This window comes from Cyclopterus lumpus, chromosome 23 (genome assembly GCF_009769545.1).
Source record: "Cyclopterus lumpus isolate fCycLum1 chromosome 23, fCycLum1.pri, whole genome shotgun sequence".
In the NCBI taxonomy this organism is placed as follows: domain Eukaryota; kingdom Metazoa; phylum Chordata; class Actinopteri; order Perciformes; family Cyclopteridae; genus Cyclopterus; species Cyclopterus lumpus.
The window spans coordinates 8,346,619-8,359,504 of record NC_046988.1 but is presented as its reverse complement, the minus strand read 5'-3'; the positions used below and the strand labels follow the sequence as shown (position 1 = coordinate 8,359,504).

General features: G+C 42.7%; 1 protein-coding gene across 1 annotated transcript in view; it reads right to left on the bottom strand.

Moving 5' to 3' along the window:
- Nucleotides 1-12,886, bottom strand: part of LOC117726370 (ELKS/Rab6-interacting/CAST family member 1-like) — a 157,376-nt gene that overhangs the window by 97,327 nt on the left and 47,163 nt on the right. Inside the window, exons 16-18 of the mRNA XM_034526610.1 lie at nucleotides 7,825-7,960; nucleotides 6,105-6,236; nucleotides 245-405 (exon numbers count right to left, since the gene is read on the bottom strand). Of these exons, the coding sequence (XP_034382501.1) occupies nucleotides 245-405; nucleotides 6,105-6,236; nucleotides 7,825-7,960 (429 nt within the window). The remainder of the gene's footprint in view (nucleotides 1-244; nucleotides 406-6,104; nucleotides 6,237-7,824; nucleotides 7,961-12,886) is intronic.

Genomic DNA, 12,886 nt, shown 5'->3' with positions numbered 1-12,886 from the left:
AACAACAGCATGTTCACACCCTCATAGCGAGCACATTAGCGTGCTGATGTTGGCAATTTGTTCAAGAAAATGCTGCAAGTACAGAGTCGTTTTATGTTCACATCACATAAGTGTTTTTAAATCAAACACTCCTCTGAAAAAAGTGGCGCGTTTGTGTCTTTGGAAACATGACAAATGGCGTTGGTGACGTTCAGCTGTTAAACGTGTTAACATGAATAGAAGTAATAAAATGTGTGTGTCTTACTTCATCTCCAGGACCTCCTCCAGGTGCTTCCGCCTCTCGGCCCGGAGGGCAGTGAGGTGACCTTCCTTCTCGGCCAGTGAGAGTTGAGTTGATGACAGCTTGGATTTCATCACGTCCAGTTCCTGTTTCACCCTCTCCATGGCAACCAGCAGTTCCTCCACCTGACACACACACACACACAAACACAATGTAAGACATTTTAAACATGCCTTTTACTTTTTCCAACTTCTCTCTCAATCTGATATTGTTTTTGTTCCATATTCTCCTTCAACTTTCTCATTCGCTATTGCTTTCAACAGATATCATTAATGTTTATGCGTCCTCTCTTCCTCTCTCTGTCTGTCTGTGCGTGTGCATCTGACAGCTACTGTGCTTTGGAAATGATTTAATAATTTCTCTGTTATTACATGAGATGCTCGATTGGAACATGAAACGTGTCCTTTTCTTCTTCTCTGTGTCTCTTTTCTTTCTGTATGTTGTTTCTCATCCTCTTCTCTTATAGATTGTATCGATGTCTCTCTCTGGGTGTATATCAGATTGTCAGTTTAATGTCTGTGAGGTCGAAGTGACGAGGTCACCGTATGTCTCACAGCATGGAGACGACCTGGCCTGCCACCAATAGAGCACGCACAGACACACACACACACACACACACACACACACTTTCTCTTTTCTTTCTCTCTTGTCCCGTTATAAACTCCCTGTTTCTCTGAAGTGTTGAAGTAGAAAGAAAGGAGAGCTTGAGCGGCAGACAGAAGAATATTCAGACTGAAAGAGAAGGAGCATCACAAAAATAAATATATTTCCTCCTCAAATATGTGAGTTGAACAAAAGACTCAGGACTTAAGACGCTGGCTTTACGTCACCACTATAGTGATTATCCGCTCTCTTCTGTCTCCCTGGGCCTTTCAAGGGGCTACAGTAGGGTGGAGCTTACTGCCTTTCTCTGCTGCTATCTCAACTCATATTGTTATACATTTCCAAATGTTTTTTTCACTCTGTTCAGAAAAAGAACACAAGGCTGACAAGAGATGGAAAATGAAAATGAAGAAAGGAACGGAGACGAATAATATGTAATTTTTTCCCCGTAGAAAACTCTTCTGTTTACTGGGTACATAACTAACTAATGAATGAATGAATAAGCAAACAAATCAGTGAAGAAACCTTTTGTGCACTTTCCACAATAGTTGTACCAGTCGACTGGCCAACACGCGCAAAGTAACAGCGGCAGTAAACGATGATTTGTGTCCCATGCTGCCTAGTAAAATGAAAATGTGAAAAATGTGCAGAATGACAAAACGGTGAATAGTAACGGCATGAATGAATGGTGAACTTGTACAGTGAAGCACTGGTGAGTGAGGATTGTTTTGTTACCTTTGACCACCTAAAGCCGGCTGTGGTGAACTCATGCATTGGAATGTGAGAGAGCTGCATACAAAAAAGAGCAAAGAGAGAGAGAGAAGAAACAGTGAAGGGGAAGTGGATGGTGAAAGTGAGGGAGGAGAAAAAAGGGATACAAAATGGGGGAGAGAGTATGAGATAGAAGTATAAGAGAGGGGGGGAAAGAGAATGAGCGCCGAAAGGAAGAAAGAGCAAAGTTGGACATAAAGAAAGGATACAGGCCGAGTAAAGGAGAGAGAAAGAGTATGAATGTAGGTAACACATGTAATAGAGGACAACATGAAGAGGCAAATAGGGCAGAAACAAAGGGGATAAGGATATATGATTAAAACAAACACGCAGGGAGGAAAAGCAGAGAAGAGGACAAAGAGAAAAGTTGTAAAAGGGCTCAAGTGACCAGAAGAGATAAAGAAAGCAAAGTCGAACCAATGTTAAGCTGATGAAAGAGAGAGATAAGCAGATAAAAGAGTGCCGACAGAGCGCAAAAATACTGAACAGTCAGAAACACGGGTAGTGTTAAAAATGCAATTTAGACAAGACAAGACATGAGGAGAGGAGAGGAGAGGAGACAAGGACAAGAGAAAGGAAGAAGAGGGTAAGGAGGAGAGAACGGCCTTTGGCCGACATCAGGGACATGTAGGGATTGAAGGTTTAAGGGATGGAGGGATACAGGGAGGGGTGAGGAGTGACAAGGCCCGGCTGGAAGACAAGGAGCTGGAGGGGAGGAGGACAGCAACTCAGTCTTCTGAATGTGTTTGTGTGTGATTGTGATTTCATCTTTATTTTAAAAGACGAAGGTCATTGAGTTCAAGAATTAAAATGGTCGGGTTAATGAAATGTGGAAAGCTGGAGAAGAGGACGTCTGTCTTTAGTTTGGTCTCTGAAGAGACAGATGGAGTGTGTCACACTGTTGACTCATTTCTCTGTCGCACACACACACACAGACACACTCGCATGCACACCTTTCTGCAGCGATCACACACACACACACACGCACACTTGCACGCACACCTTTCTGCAGCGATCACACACACACACATACACACACACACACACACACACACACACAGACACACTCACACGCACACCTTTCTGCAGCAATCACACACACGGTAACACGGTAGTGACTCATGTCTAGCAGAATAGGTTTTGTATATTTTCATGTGGTCGTGGTCAACCGATTTTGCCGGGCAAACCCTGTCCATCGGACAGTCCCTCACACACACACACACACACACACACACACACACACTCTCACACGCGCACACACACACACACCTTTAATATGCAGCCGTGTATCGACAACCTGTGTGTGTGTGTGTGTGTGTGTGTGTGTGTGTGTGTGTGTGAGCCAACGCTATAATAAGCAATGTCTGTGCCTTTGAACAGGCCTTCCTCATTAAGGGAGGAAATGGTCCCTCCCTCTGTCATCATTTTATAAATCATTATGTGAAAGAGTAATTGCAGTGACGCAGTCTTAAAACGGGAACGCAAAAATATTTATTTACAATTTACTGTATATCGAGACGCGTTTCCAGTTAGAAAAACCAAAGTCGCGTCTATCTGGCTGCTGCTGAATGCGATGTTGTGCTGCGCCGGTGCTGCTGTTTAAATAGCAGTTAGCACTTCTTTCCGCCATGTTTGTGCGCGCGCGTGTGCTCAGGGTTTTTTATGTGTATGTATGTGGAGCGCCGTCTTGTGTATTACTATCCTGCCTGTTAGTACCACGTGCACACATGTGCATGCGCTGAAAGGCTGAGTTAGTGTTGTTGATGTTGGGTGAGGACTGCACCGAGTGTTTGGCTGCCATCTACAGTCGTCCACCACCCGCTGGCGCTTCTCCTCCTTCCTCCTCCACTAAAGCATTTTAACACGAGGACACTCACCGTCTCTGTTTTCTGTATAATTAAAGCTGCCACGGTATCCTTTTGAAGTATTTCAATATAAATACCAAATTTAATGCCAAATTAAGCCTTGGCACAATTACTGTAAGCAAATCAAGCCACAGTCGACTTGAGGAGGAAAAACATATTGGATGTGATTTTTTCCATCTTTCTTTTCCTTGTTCCAATTGTTGCTATTGTGAAAGCACAACGCCTTGGGTCTGTTTGATCGTCTCTTCGTCTTTGTTTACCCATAGTTTCTTACTGGATCAGCTTTTTTGAACAAACTGCTCTAGGAACTATAGAACCACAGGAACTAAACTCAGGAACAAAAAGTCCCTTTGGCACATCACTGTTTACCGCACTGTGTCTGAAGAACCATGAGGATTAGGCGAATTAGTCTGATAATGGATTAAAAAATGATGGCAGCAGAATTTTCGATGTGGATACAACAACACAGACTCATCATGTTGTTCTTTGTAGTTACTGGGCTGTCTAATGAAATGATGCAAAGGAGACCTGCAGAGGTCTGAGTGTTCCACGCTTGTCTATTTCTGCTTTAATGGGCTACATAACAACAATGTAACAAATAGCGCAGTCAAGAGTAAATCTCGAAGCCAAAGCGCATTACTTTGACACCAGCGGCAACGGGTGCTTGTTCACTGTGTGAACTCAGCTGCAGACAAGTTGTAGCAGCGTTTGGGTGATCAGTGACGATCAGCTCTGCAAAGTCTTCCCAGAGAGTCCATTGTTCACTGTTATTGTTGGGCTGGGACTTAATGGCTCCTCCAGTGTAAATGCAGGTGATGGTTCCTGAGTTCCTGGAATGGTTCCTGGGCCCCCAGGCAGGTCACTGTGCAGTAAACCGGCGATATGAGACTAAGTAATTTCAGCAAATGACACAAAAAGACATGTTTATGTAAAAGTAACAAGTAATAAGCCCTCTGATGGCTTTGTTCATCAGTAGCAAAGAAGGAAGCCAGTTTGAAGTTATTACAGAGCTACTGTGTCAGCAAAGTGACAGGTTGGATGGTTGCGTCCACAAAACTCAACAGCAAACTAAACTGAACTAAACACGACAGCAAGTTTGTTTCAATATTCCTATTCTTCCCCCAGTCGTTGTCTAAGGTGAATTTTTCCTCATTGATAAACTGTACAAACACATATTTCTTTGTTTAATTTGATGATCCAGAAGAGAGTCTCTGGATGACCTGCCTAATGATACTATATACACATATTCTGTATCTGCTTGTTCAAACCCATCATTACAGCTGCATAACATTCCCAGGGTCAAAAATCCACCTCCAAAATGCTATTTCTTTTTGGTTGCATCATTACCTCTAAAAGTGAAATCCAAGCTGTCGTTTGCATCATCTTAAACATGATTTCCTGTGGCACTTTTAGAAAATACTGACTGGAATTTGAAATAAAGTTCTGTGAGTTTGAGCGGTGCAGGTTTGCACATGTTTTGTAAGCCTCGTTACATCTTTGTTAAGAGATCATAATTAACTATATGCCTCTGTCCATCATGTTCTTGCATCTTCTTCTCTTTGCTCGAGGTCGGTCTTCCTAACATCTGTCTGTCTGGAACTCATTCTGCTGTGGCACCCACGAACATTAGCCATGGCTGAGGGTGTGAGCAGTAAAACGTGTGTTTGCATGCCTGTCTTTATGTGTCTGTACAGAAGTAGCCTGGTAAGTAAAGGCCAGAGAGGACGGCCAACATTTGGAGGCAGTAATAACAATGGAGTCCTGCCATTTTGCCAACAGCTACAGCGGGCCATGTTTTCTCAGGGCAGTTTTCATCCTTATGGCCGACGCCTTTTTTTCCCCCACTTGTCAAAACCCATCCAGGAGGAACATTTCCCATCTCTATGGCCTTGTTAAGTCACTGGTACCCAGGGGAGCAACACACACACACACACACACACACGCACGCACGCACACACACACACACACACACACACACACACACACACACACACACACACACACACACACAGGTCTGAGGTTGAGTCCATTAAACCTTTCCCTTCTGAGCCTCCCTTAACACCACTAGGAGCTTTCCTACTGTCTCGATATAGATAAAACAGATTACAAATTGGAGTGGTCGGGATTTTGCGCTCCATTTAAGAAATAGCTGTTTGTGAGCTCTGGCTGAAGCAGACAAAATACAAGCTTTAAATAGAGATGTATTTACCTCTCCCCAAAATGAGGAGTGACTGGGCAAACACACACACACACACACACACACACCTGAATGAGCTCAGTTGGCACAGGGCAAATGCGTTGCTGCTGCCATTAGCCACTATTGGCATAGCAATGTTTAGCTATGTCAGAAAAAGTTTCTATGTTGCTCAAAGATGTTTGTCTGTCTGTGTGTGTGTGTTTTTTAAAAATGTTATGCATCGTCAAATGTCCCAGAAAGACAGAAAAGTGAGTAAGTGTGTACTACGTGAACCAAACACGTTAGTAAAGGGGTTGAGTTAGAGGGAAGGGCGGGGTCACACATTTACTGGTTGGGGGTAAGGACTCTCCTTAGACATGCAGCGACACACGTGTGTGAGAGCCGGTACCTGTTTCTCGGAGTGCGTGAGCGCCTGCTCCTCCTGGGCGAGCACCACCTCCCTCTCCGCGGTGATCTGAACGCTTTCCCTCAGCGCCTCCTCCAGCTCCTCAATGCGTTCCTCCTTCTGACGGAGGGAGTCCTAGAGATAAAGTATGCAATGTCAGGAGAGAATAAACTGTAGCCCTCGATGCTTTTAATAAAGAATATCTCATGGCATGGGGTCGAATCATACCTTTTTAGTGAAGCTTTTAATTTAAGACCAGACTGGCCAGAAAACCAATTCACTTGCTCACAGACAGTAAACCTTTGATCTGACATCCTTCATATCTGACAGATCAGTTTTCCGTAACAGCAGCTTTCCCTGTCAAATCCTGCTTAACCTGTCCAAAAGGTTAAAACCTTGGACGCTCCTCATTCCAGTTTATTGCCCTCAGCGAACTGGGGTAAGCTGCAAAAAATTAGACTGAGTCTGATCTCCATCTGCCTCGGAGGACTCTCAGGAATTCTCAATCACACACAATGCTGTTTCTAAGTAAAATGACGACATGAACTTCCCACCAATTCCCCATAAAGAGCTTTTTTTCCCTCTTGTCAGGCTTCCTACTTAAATTAGAATTGAATGAATACCTGATGGAGACGGAGCAGCAGAGAGAACAAACCTCCAGGACATCTGAATCCTGCTCCAGATCCGACATTACTTGGTGTCTAACTGTGCACACTGAGATGGATCCTAATTAGATTAAGTCTTCTTGTCTTGAATTCAATTTACAGTCTGAATTACGCTCACATTCCATTTACGGTCTTCAGTGCTGGTCAAACAACACAGAATGGCTTACAATTGACACAAAACCACACACACACACACACACACACACACTAGTTATGGTTGAAACCGCTGCGGCCTCTTAAGTCTGACTGACTCATAGCTATCAGATCATCTCTGAACCACATGCATACACAAAAATGACAACTTCCAAACTCCTTAAACCAAAGATCCGTCAGAGCTTGAGGGCGCTTCTTCGCACAAAAAGACACCCACACGCAGAAAGAGTGTCTTCATCTGCCTCTAATCAGAGAAGCCACTGAGGTTAACGATTACTGGAAGGAGGAGAGGGAGGAGGTAAGACGAGGGAAAAATAGAAAAAAGGAAAGGAGTTGAAGGGAAAAGGTGAAATAAAAGCCGGTGAAGAAATACGAGGACAACTGAGTCACGAGTCACAATCATCACCTCACACATGGCCGCTCATCTTGTGGTCACTTGAGACCTCAGCAGACAATTAAGAGGTGCTCTCTCACCACAGGAGGCATTACAAACCCAAGCATTCACTCCATAGTTTAGTGTGTGCGTCCCCCTCTAATCACGTCTCTCCCTCACCTCCCCTTCCCTTCTCCGACCATTTTTTTTGTTTCCTCTTTTCCTCTCCCCACCATCTTCCATCTGCTCTCCCTGTCAATCATCCTCTTCAGTTTCCCCCTCCACGCTCTCCCTGAGCGAGAGCTGCATCGCGTGTGAGTGTGTGTGTGTGTGTGTGCGTGTGAGAGAGAGAGCGTGTGTTTGACATTGCCTCAGGCTGCTCGCTGTCACAATTGTCACCTTGTGATGAAGCATTGTTGTGATAGCAGAACATATTCAAGGTAGGACGGAGAGAAGGGGGAAAACTTTTTCTGTCTCACTTTTTCACCCTCTCCCCATCACTCCTCATCTTCCTCCTCATCTTCCTCCTCACCTGTATCTGCATGGAGCTTTCGTTCAGATTGTCCTCTCTCTTCCTGGCGTCCTCCATCAGCTGGGCGTTCCTGCTCTTCTCCACCTGCTCCTTGTGTTTCAGGTTGGCCACCTTCTTCGACTGGTCCTTCATCTGCCTGCACCCACAAAATACAACGTCAAAGTCAATGCATCCCCTTTAGACAGTGGTTTTGAAAGGGAATATTTGCTACAGATTATATTTCTGTATGTCTATTAAACACATTGCTAATAGTTGTATGGCTTAAAGGTTGTTTATTTTCACCATGAGTCTTGGTATTGGTTTACTTAGAAAAGAGGATAAATGAGCTCCAAAGATTTTGAATCGCCAGCATTACGAATTCTACACCTCGAAGAGTATTTCTAAATCATGTCGTCTTAACGTGAAAAAAACTGCAATCTAAAAACAAGCGCTTTCAAAGAAAATGTACAAATTAGCCTGTATTCATTTCGCCAGGCTTCCTAATCTGATATCACGTTAAAGAATTGTCACGGTGCTATTACATCAAACAAAACAAAAAACACAACTGGAGAAGCCATGAGAAGTAACAGCTTTAACATCAATAAACACCATCTCTGATATCGGCAACAATCGGAAATCCCTGCCCCTCATAAATAAACACGCCAGCAACCACCAAACTGACCTGCATTCACGAGTGCAGCTGATATTTCACATGTAAAGTTGAATTCAAGCCGCGCTGTCTGTTACTGCCATTATGATGAAACGGCAAGACACTCTGATGAGCTATTCTGCGCAATACAATGTCATAATGAAACCCCCTTCGGGCCAATATAATGCGGAGATCAGTAAAGGAATTCAATAAAAAGCGATGAATTGACGACTAGATGACATTTAAGATTTTTCCACAGTGGGAAGTATTTTCACAGAGTGATTACAGGGTGTCGGGAGACAGAGTCTAAATCATCATCTGGGGACTGAAGGAGATTCCTCATGGGAGCAGCAGGGTTGGGAGATGGAGAAAAGGTTTAATCCCTGTTCAAGCTGTCTGGAAGCCATTGTGGCTCTGTCACAGACCTAACAGCTATCACGGCAGCTTGACTTGATCAGGACCTTTCATACACACACACACACACACACACACAGATGAGGACTAACACAAGTGAATGCCAGCAAGGTTTTAACAACGTCTTCTGAATTATGACACAGTGAAAGATAAGTCCAACACAAAGGATAAATGCGTAAGCATGCACACATACCAAAGACACTTGTGCTGACTCACATTAGAAACTGACTAAACTCTATAAAATACATTATTTTCGCACTGTTTAAAAGTCTGTGAGTCTTTTGTGTGATCCGCGCAAATGTTTATGCATGTGAGTGCAATCCTGTTCGGGTAGCTTTTGACAGGCTCGTAGACAAATCCATTTTCTTCACTTCCATTGCTGCAGCTGCCAGTAAAAGAGCCAACCTCCAGTGATGGGAATCCCCGGCAAGCTCTGTCACACCAGCAGCAGAGCATGTGCACTCGTGGGAAATCATTTTTTACGAGCCACACTCTGCACATTTTGTTTCCTAAGGTGTAAACAGGTTCCAATCGTCGACATGACCTCTGACCTTTGCCTGTATACTACAAAGTTTGGAGTTTAAATCCATGCATGTGCACTCCTACGATGTCACAGTATGCGGTTTCATTTGTTTTATTTCCCCCGCTTTACTCCTTTGAGTGCAATCTTCTGTCTGAAGCCATAAGAATATAATGTTTATTTGTTTACATCGAGAGTGATGTGCATATTCTAGCGTCCAAATATGTTATAACACCCACCTCTCTTTCATATTTCCTGTCCATCTAAGCCATAAACTATCTGCTAAACTAACCTAAAGTAATGGGAGTAATCCATCAAACGGCTTTTACATCAGTATCAATGCCAGAAAAGTTGAAAAATGATATTGGCACAGGATGGTAACATAAAATCTCGTATGGGTTTGCTAAAAGGTCCAGGGGGCCCAATTCAAAACCATGCAGAGAAACCTGGGAACCTGGAAGAAAACTGGGGCCAAAACTGCTCCGCAGCACCTGGGCGTTCACAGCGCACGGAATAATAATCAATGTGCTCAGCTGCCTGTGCAAATGTGTTGCTTTTAAACTATTGTTTCTGCATGCATTTTAAAGGCCTACATGTGGATCATATTGCGTCATTGTCACACCCAAATGTGGTTCAAATGTGAAACAGGGAACCAGATGAAGTAAGCATGCAGTCAGACTCATTATGGTGTTGTTGTCTTCCTTTTGATCTGTTCTGATTCCAGTTTTCAGCCTGCAAGTGGGATGAATTTTAATATTTGGTAGCAATTTTGTGCGCTGCATGTGCGTGTAACAGGTCATAAACAGGCAGGAATGTTCCTATTGGAGGATTTCCAGGAAGCTTGAGCCATCTGGTTAGCTCTCTGAGGTTTCCCCCCTTCATGCCACATTTACTGCATGTATGTGAGTAGATGTGCACGTGGAATAGACTTTTCGTTTGCAATGTTTCCTATTGACTCAACACTCAGTTCCCACTTACGCTCCCTCTCGTTCCTCTTTTTGCTAATGCCTAACACTCGCTTAACCCCACCTGCTCGCCGTATCAACCATCAGCATGCCGATCTGTTGCACGGGTAACTGTCACGCGTTTGCATCAGACCACAGCGAGTGGCTCCGCCTCCTGTGCTCGCGGTGATCTTTCCCTCCATGTATTTGCCCCTTTTTTGTTCTCTTCTTTTGCGTGTTGCATTATGTTCATTTGCATGAAAAGCAATCGTTTATTTGCATCGGACCAATGTACGAGGACGAATGTACTTCACCTCACTGCTCCCTTTCCCTCTCAGTTTTCTCCACTCACTCGCTCTCCAAATGCAACATTACTCTTTCCTCTGGATGAAATATTTTCACCAGACCATGGACCATTTCCTCTCTCCTTTCCTCTGCCTGACTCCTTCCACTCCCTCTTTTGTCACTTCCATCTCTTGTGCTTCACTTTCCCTCTGCCTCCTCTTCTTCTCCTTCTAAAAAAATTAAATAAACCATTGAACGAAAGGTCCTGCAACTATTTTGCCCGATTGGGTGTTATTATTTTCTTAATAATGGTTTACCACATGCATGTGAATCTATTGTAACATGACATTAATCAGCATCAGCTGTGATGCTGAAGTGAAGTATATTTTTAGTCAAGTAAAGCAAAAGATGACAGGTAATATATCAAATTATGCACATCCCACATTATATGATATATGATATGCATAATACTAAGAGATAACAACTTACTTATAGTAAATCTTTTGAACTTTAACTGATTTTTTTCTGTAAGTTGGATTGAATTTAGAAAAAGAAAAGTACTACATTAGAATTATATATCTATCCTGTGTGTGTGTGTGTGTGTGTGTGTGTGTGTGTGTGTATGTGTGTGTGTGTGTGTTTTGTTCAAAGGCCTTATACCAAAGCCATGTTTATTGGTGCATAATTATATCAAATAGATATATTCTACATGTATTATGCATATTTCCCCATCCTGATCTATCTTCTCATACATTAATATCTTTAAAAAGACTTTGGGATGTTGACCATATTTTAAAGCAAAGCCTGTGGGTTGGCTTTTAAAATATGAACCACAGGATCTAGTAGGGTTCTGGAAAAGGTAGGAGAAAGGACAATATGTCTATATTATTATGTAACTGTGAAGTTATGACGGGTTTGTATTCTACTGTATGACATACATCACATGTCATCCCAGTCCTTTCTCTTTCCTCTCTATCATACTCAACAGACCATATGATAGGAATAGTGTTTTGAAAGTTGCAGTTGTGGCTCTATACATGTTTAATTAAATAAACACTTTCATTACTTTTGCTGCATTAAGCAGCAGAAGTTGCTCAGTGAACTTGATGGCTTGGCTTCGTGGTGGAAAAGTGCCATTTGAAGCTGTTTAAATATGTAAAATACTTCCTTCACTCTCAAACTGAAATCGCTTTCAACAACTGCTGCAAAGGAGGGGGGATAAGATAAGATAAGATAAGATAAGATAAGATACGTTTGCTTTATCCACAATGCTGTAAACACAACATACAAATGTGCAACAATACCCCATCTGAACACACACACAAACACACACACACACACACACACACACACACACACAGGCACACGCACACACACACACACACACACACACACAGTCGGTGCTGTCAACTGTTCCAAACACAACCTGCTTTGTATTACAGTCTCTCAGTCGGACCACACACAAATATTTGAAGCGCGCACACAGTTGTGCGTGTCACTGCACGTAACATAGCAACATGCGTCCAACAACGTCCTTTCCAACATTTGCACAGAAAAACACATATGCAAACATTGTGGTACATAGTAAAAACACACGCTAACACAAACACTAACAGACTTGTTGACAGCACTTTGAACTTCTTAAAGTTTGTAAAACCTCAAAAATACCCTATGTACACACACACACACACAAACATATGCTATAAATAAACGCACACACACACATATACAGATATGTACAAACATAGAATAGCCTTCATTAAAACTTAAAGCTGTGGAAAAACAGTGGATTATGCTGGCAACTGGCAGTAAAAATGAAAAAACACACACACAATCTCATAAACTTTGGAAAACCTCAAAGTCTCCAAAGTAAAAAGTTTTCAGTCTCCCTCATTAGCATGCTGCTGATATTCAGGGACCCACATTAAGGTAGTATTAATATTACATTTGGAGTCCTGTATAAATATTTGATTAGAAATGCTCAGGGGCCTCATGTATGTTTACTGCACATAGTTCACCCAACATTAACATCAAGGATTTCCTTTAAACCATTCGGAATTCACTATTTCCCTTGAAAATACAGGAAATATTGGTTTGGTTTACTAAGCCCATAAAGACTATAAAATGTAAAAAAAAAAAAAAAAAGAGAAAATATATTAAAAAAACATGATAATCTTGCCCTCTGCCGGTGTGGAAGAAAAACGTACAGTACAAGGGGTGGGGGGGGGGGTGCATTTTGGAGGCATAAAGAAATGAATACGTGTGTTGTAG